This window comes from Carassius gibelio, chromosome A1 (assembly GCF_023724105.1).
Source record: "Carassius gibelio isolate Cgi1373 ecotype wild population from Czech Republic chromosome A1, carGib1.2-hapl.c, whole genome shotgun sequence".
NCBI lineage: Eukaryota > Metazoa > Chordata > Actinopteri > Cypriniformes > Cyprinidae > Carassius > Carassius gibelio.
In genome coordinates, this window is record NC_068371.1 from 36577504 (window position 1) to 36585003 (window position 7500).

Consider the following 7500-nt stretch of genomic DNA (forward strand, 5'->3'; position numbering starts at 1 on the left):
AGTTTGTGGAGCGCGTGCACATGAATGTGTGACATCACTGGTGAACAGCCAATCAGGAGCCTTGCAACACAAAGCAAGTTTGATTTACTTCTCGTGAGAGACCCAGCGAGATTCAAAACTAAAGGTTAAAGGTTTTGCTAAAGATTAAGAGATTGAAGAATATGACAAATTTAAATGTCATATTCTTCAATTCTCATTTGTAAGTCGCTTTGGATAAAGACGTCTGCTAAATGATAAAATATTAATGTAATGTAATGTAATTAATGTAATCAGATACAACTCCAGTCACAAATTAATAGAAAATGATTGGTCATCCAACCTTTTTCATTTTTAACACACTCTGTTAGCTTAGATAATTTAAATGTTTCATCTGGTCTCATTGAAACCTATTGTTGACCAGAGGTGGGACTTTCAAGTCACAAGCAAGTCTTCAAGTCATATCTCAAGTCCTCAAAGGGTTAAAGTTAATGAGATAATTAAGTGACTAATTAAATGATGATTGTGTACTAGTGATGAACACCTGCTGTTGTTGAGAACTACAGATGATCAGATGTTGATGTTTTATTGGTTAAAGTGATGCAACCTTAAGGGAGATCTTGTACTTGTGACCTGGGGCCTGTACCATGAAGCTGGATTAGGTGGCTAGCCAGCTATGTTTCAGCTTAATTTCCGCCAACCCTGGGTTTTAGGTACTATGAAAGTAGCTCGGCTTTAATCGGTGTTCGTTGCCATGGTATCTTACGCTGCACGGCTAACCTGCTCCGGGGTTAGGGTTATGTTCTGGATTCAAGATCTCAGACTGAAGGTGAACCAATCAGATGTGAGAGAAGTGACACATGTCTGACACAAAGTCACTCCAGTTTATCTTGCTCTAAATTAAAGGTCACTTATGCTTAAAAAAAAAATAGAAGTCTGGCTTTAATGATAAGAACTAAGTCATTTTATGATTTATATAATTATTGTGATTCATATTATTATTTATCTCTTACACACAAGCAATTTTAGTTTAACAGTTATTATAAATTATTTTAAATATTAATGTATACAGATCATGTAATATAAATAAGCTGTAGTATCAAAAGATTGCACTATTTTAAAAATTACAAATCTGAACTTACATGTTCAAGTCTCTATCACTATATATTTTCAAATGTATAAACTATGTTAACACGTTCCACTTGTGACTACACTGATGGAGCAAGATCATTTATTTTATTAGTCCTCCTTCATTTTTCATTTAAATTTACAGCTATCATCCATTAATTTACTGTTCTTATTTTTAATTTTTTAATTCTGCCATGGAAATTAATTCCACTCCCACTGCTTCAAACAGTTAGAGTTTAAAAACTAGCATTCATATGATGTTAGTACTATGAACTTATTTCATTTGAGTCCACTGAGAAGGAATATTTTCTCAATATAAAAATGCAAACACTTAATGTGTAGTAAAGTAACTAAATACATGACTTTTACTCAAATCACTGCAGCTCATTGTCAGCTATAGCACACATGTATGTGCTGAAGTACTTAACACAGAGATCATCACTGTATCAGCGACTCCACATTTACTGTCTTTATATAAAGCAGCAGAAGATCACAGTTTGTGGCTCATCATTGACTGAAGCACAGGCTCTACTCTCCAGCACAATGGTGAACTACAAAACTACATTAAACTAACAGATCTCTCTTGTGCAAACACACATTAATACAGTCGAGTTCAGTATTTACTCTCTTTATCAGTGTATGACTTTGCATGACTTTCTATGGATGTTCACAAATAATTTAGTCTAATTAACTTTTTTTTAATTTGGTAAATCTTACGTTTACATTTTACAGTATTTTACAGTTTTTTTCCTTGACTTAACAGCAACAAACTGTAGAAAAATACTTTTTTGCTGGCAACCATTAATTTACGGCAACAGCTGTAGAAAAAGCAGGGGTGCCAGTAAATAACTGTTTTTCTACAATTTGTTTCCTTTAAATTAATTACAGTTTATTACTGTTAAATTATGTTTTCATCTTATTAAGAGTTACAGAGGTTTAGGTGTTTTTTCATTACCATGATGGAGATTAGTGTGTACTTTAGTTGGGCTCTTGAACTGTGACTGTTGGGTTTTTTTTTTTTTTTTTTTACATGTTGTAGCTATAAGTAGTGTGGGGAAGATGAAGCCTCATGAAGCTTTTAGCTTTTCAGCCAAGTGGTTCACAAAAGGGTTCATTACTGGAAACTTCATTTGCTCACAATGCCACCTGGTGGCCAACGAGTGTAAAACAAGCAGATGTATTACAGGCAGAGGTGTAAAGTCCAGGGGTCAGAAAGTAAAAGTCCTGCCATATTTTTGTTCCACTCATGAACTCAGCAGCTGATTTCACCAGAGGAGGAACCAAGTCATTCCTTTCAAGTCACAAATAAGTCTCAAGTTAAATCCCAAGTCCTAAAAGAGTTAAAGTTAGTGAGATAATTAAGTGACTAATTAAATGATGATTGTGCAGTAGTGATAAACATCTGCTGTTATTGAGAATTAGAGAGGATCGGATGATTTATTGGTTCAAAATGATGTCACCATCATGGAGATCAGTGTTTGATTTAGTTGGGCTCTTGACCCTTTTAATAATAGAAAGTAATTTGCTTTTAAACACTTGTGGTTGTGTTACATATTAAACATTAACACATTGCTGAATTAAAAGCTTGAAATAACAAAATAAACTGCCCTTTTTCATCTAAAACATTTAAATGAACATCATGAGGGTGTCTCTCTTTGGTTTGTTGAAGCATGCACTTCAGCATGAAGTATTTTGTTGATTGTCACAATTGTTGAGACTCATATGCTGGGTCATGATGTCTGTGCCTCTTATTAAAAAAAAATATATATATATATATATATATTATATTTGTTATAACTATTAAACCAATTGTTCATTTGTATGTTATTTAAAAACTGAACATATGTTAAATTAAACTTGCTTTGGAAATAAACAGGCTGATTCCTAATAATTGCCTAATAAGCACTGATCACATTGCTTTATAACAGCACATGTACTTTTACAGAGATATATCTAACACAAGAAGCCAAAGGTCAAGAGCCCAACTGAAGCAAACACTGATCTCCATGATAGTGACATCATTTTATCCAATAAAACATCAGCATCTGATCCTCTGTAACGCACAATAATGGCAGGTGTTCATCACTAATGTGTTGTCTCAATAATCTCAATAACAGCAGGTGTTTATCGCTAATGCACAATCATCATTTAATTAGTCACTTAATTATTTCACAAATTTTAACCATTTTAGGACTTGGGATTTAACTTGAGACTCGTTTGTGACTTGAAAGGAATGACTTGATTCCTCCTCTGATGAAATCAGCTGCTGAGTTCATGAGTGGAGTAAAAATATGGCAGGACTTTTACTTTCTGACCTCTGTACTTTATACCTCTGTCTGTAATATATCTGCTTGTTTTACACTTGTTGGCCACCAGGTGGTATTGTGGGCAAATTAAGTTTCCAGAAATTAACCCTTTTGTGAACCACTTGGCTGAAAAGCCTAAAGGGTTAGTTCACCCAGATAGCAAATTTATGTAATTAATAACTTACCCTCATATTTTTTCAAACCTGTAAAACTCTGTTTATCTTTGGAACACAGTTTAAGATATTTTAGATTTAGTCCGAGAGCTCTCAGTCCCTCCATTGAATCTGTGTGTACGGTATACTGTCCATGTCCAGAAAGGTAAGAAAAACATCATCAAAGTAGTCCATGTGACAACAGAGGGTCAGTTAGAATTTTTTGAAGCATTGCAAAAACATTTTGGTCCAAAAATAGCAAAAACAACGACTTTATTCAGCAGTTCGACAGTTCGATTCAATAAACCGGTTGAAGAAAACGGTTCACCGGTTCTTTCGCGCTCAACGTAATGCATCATTTGCGATGTTTGCCCTTGATTCAAGCCTTCAGTTTACCCGCGCCCATAACACTAGCACAGAATCAGTTCAGTTCAGACGCTCTGTATGTTGGTTTGCTTCACGCTGAATCACACATGCGCAGTATCATCAGCTCCTCGGTTTTCGAAACGGACGTCTGTCAGAATCGGTTCTTCACTTGTGAACGAGTCTTTATCTGGCTCGGCTCGGTGTTCATCTTCATAGCAGTTCAGTCAATGTACTGTTTGAGTAAATGAATTACTCCGGGATATTGGTTTGTTTGTTTGAAGAGGGAGTGTCAGCCACATTAAAAAAGTTAACCGCTTAAGTCATTTGTGGATTAATACATATTAGAGATGCGAACCGTTTAAAACGATTCAATTCGATTTGGTGAACTGAATGATTCGTTCACGAACCGGATATTCAGACTGCTTTGTTTTGAACTCTTTCAAACAGACACGGAAGAGAAGACGATGCTAAATAAAGTCGTTGTTTTTACTATTTTTGGACCAAAATGTATTTTCGATGCTTCAAAAAAATCTAACTGACCCTCTGATGTCACATGGACTACTTTGATGATGTTTTTCTTACCTTTCTGGACATGGACAGTATACCGTACACACAGCTTCAATGGAGGGACTGAGAGCTCTCGGACTAAATCTAATATATCTAAAACTGTGTTCCAAAGATAAACGGAGGTTTTACGGGTTTGAAACAACATGAGGGTAAGTTATTAATTACATAAATTTGCTATCTGGGTGAACTAACCCTTTAAAGCTTCATGAAGCTTCATCTTGCCATCACTACCCAGAAGTCATATCCCAGGTCATCCAAGGGTTAAAGTTAATGGGATAATTAAATGACTAATTAAATGATGATTGTGCACTAGTGATGAACACCTGCTGTTACTGAAAATTACAGAGTATCAGATGTTGATGTTTTATTGATTAAAATGACATCACCACAATGGAGATCAGTGTTTGAATTAGTTGGGCTCTTGACCCTTTGGTCAATTTAAAGTAATTTAATCAAAGTTCAAAATTAGTAGTGTGGCTTTATACCAACATTAAACTTTTTGTGTATAACTAATGATGGATACACATCACAAAGTGGTTTCTTTGGCTTTTTGACTGACTTATTACTGAATTGAAGAAAAAAGTCACACTTTAGAATTGCTCTGGAAATGCTTTCATATTGAACATAAATGAATAAACTTATATCAACTTATGCTTTCAGATATAAACACTTATCATATGATCCACAACAGTGATGACAATTTTTATATACTGCAGTGCCAGATGGGAGTTTTTACTAAGGGGGTACCCAGCATGCATTGCAGCATGAAACATTTTATTGATTTTCACCATTGTAGTGATTTATATGCTGGTTCTTAATCTCTCTAAGTATCCTAATAGTACTTTTTCTCTTAAATATTAAATCATATCATACAGCTAATAGCTGTTCACTGTATAGCACTGATCTTTCTGCTCTACAACAACTTACTCACTGCTACATTCATCCTCTGATAATAACCGTGCGTCTTCGTTTATTGATCTGTCAGGACTTTTATTTTGGCGGGTCTTGCAGCGAAAGTGACGAACCTCTCCTCTCTTATTATTCAAGCTTCACTAACGAGTGGCCATTTTTTTAACGTGTGTCCGGATCCCGGTTCCGCTTACTCCTCTCTTAAAACCGCTTTTAACGTCAAAATTAAACGGACATCACCGGCGAACGAGTCTTTAAACCCATAAACCTTCACCGCGGAGAAGAAAACGACAGATAAACCGGTAGTTTCCGTGCGCTGTCGACATGAACCCTGAGTAGTAAGTTTGTGTAAAACAGCGCTTGATGACACATCAAACATGATCGATACATTTAACATCACTGTAGCAGCTCAACAAAACACTGCAGTCAGTTAAATACACACTTTATATATCAGCATTCGTTTATTAATAACTATCACAACTATATCCTGTGTCTGTTTAATCAAATCAGTCATCCGGGAGTCCTTTCGATTTGGGTTAAAAGTGATTATTTGTATGAATATGGTTGTTTGTGTGCATATGTGTGGTGATATTTCAAAGAATGGTATGTGTATCATAACTGTCAGTGTGTTTCTGGAGCTCAGACACACTCAAGTGCCACGTCGTGATGAAACTGACCTGTTAAATATGACACTGGCTATCTTCTCGTGTTTATAATGAAATAACATCAGAGATCTGATCATGTACTGTCAGTCCTGTGAGGATGAAATCTCACTCACATCCTGGCTGAGTCTGTGACATGTGGAGTTGGGTAATTGAATCACCTGTCAGCACAGCACCCTTTCAAATTCTGTGGTTTTACCATGGTACGGTGATGGTAATACCATGGTACTGAATGACTGCTGTATTTATAGATCATGTGAATATGTAAACCTGCCTAGAACATCCATAGATCATAATTCACATCAGAATCAGAAGAAAAATGTCTTTGTTTCGTGCAAATTCTCTCCTTTTTCATGCAGAATTTATTTGTTGTTGTTTTTGGGGTGAAATGTGAATCTGAGATCATCATTAAAGCTGGCTATTGACATGTGTTGCGTAATAATCAGCTCTTCCACGTCACAGAGGACCGGACTGACTGGGAGTGTAAGTGATCAAGTCATTAATCATCCTCCGCTTTCTCTTTCAGTGATTACCTGTTCAAGCTCCTGCTGATCGGAGACTCCGGCGTCGGGAAGTCCTGCCTTCTGCTGCGTTTCGCTGTAAGTTATTAGCCAGCAATTAAGATCCTGTTTACACACACGCTGATCAGATAGTGGCTCTTATTGCACAGGTGATTTGACTGTCAAAGAGCTTCATGCTAAAGGTGAAGAGTAATGCTGCAATCTGACTTCGTTTTGCAGTTCTTTCTGATGTATCTTTATGAAACAATGTATTATTGTGCGTGTGCATTTCCTCAGGACGACACGTATACAGAGAGCTACATCAGCACGATCGGAGTGGACTTCAAAATCAGGACGATAGAGCTCGACGGGAAGACCATCAAACTACAGATCGTAAGCCACACAAGCTTGATCTCACGCACTGTTGCATTTATAAACACACGTTCATTACATAGCTTTTCAAAAGTGTGTGATCGGTGAGAATTTCACATGTTTGTCTCATGCTAACCAAGGCTGCATTTATTTGATCAAAACTGCAGTAAAAATAGTAAAATATAAAAACTTTTTAATTTGACTATTTTCTGTCTGAATATATTTTCAAATGTAATTTAATTCTGTGATGCACAGCTGTATTTTCAGCATCATTCCTCCAGTCTTCAGTGTCACATGATCTTCAGAAATCATTCAAATATGCTCATTTGCTGCTCAATATTTCTGATTATTATCACTGTTGAAATTTTTTTTTTTTTTAATGCGTGATGCATTTATTTCTGCATTTATTTGAAATGGAAATATTTTGTTACATTACAAATGTCTTTACTGTCCCTGATCAATAGAATCATTCATTTAAAAATGTGTGTGTGTGTGTGTGTGTGTGTGTGTGTGTGTGTGTGTGTGTGTTGTCAGTGGGACACGGCCGGTCAGGAGCGGTTTC

General features: G+C 36.1%; 1 protein-coding gene across 1 annotated transcript in view; it reads left to right on the forward strand.

The window, feature by feature from the left end:
- Positions 1-5536: 5536 nt before the first annotated feature.
- LOC128019560 (ras-related protein Rab-1A) overlaps positions 5537-7500 on the forward strand; it is a 6418-nt gene continuing 4454 nt past the window's right edge. The window contains exons 1-4 of the mRNA XM_052605621.1: positions 5537-5742; positions 6593-6665; positions 6864-6959; positions 7473-7500. The exon at positions 7473-7500 is cut by the window's right edge and continues 68 nt beyond it. Of these exons, the coding sequence (XP_052461581.1) occupies positions 5729-5742; positions 6593-6665; positions 6864-6959; positions 7473-7500 (211 nt within the window). The 5' untranslated portion in view covers positions 5537-5728. The remainder of the gene's footprint in view (positions 5743-6592; positions 6666-6863; positions 6960-7472) is intronic.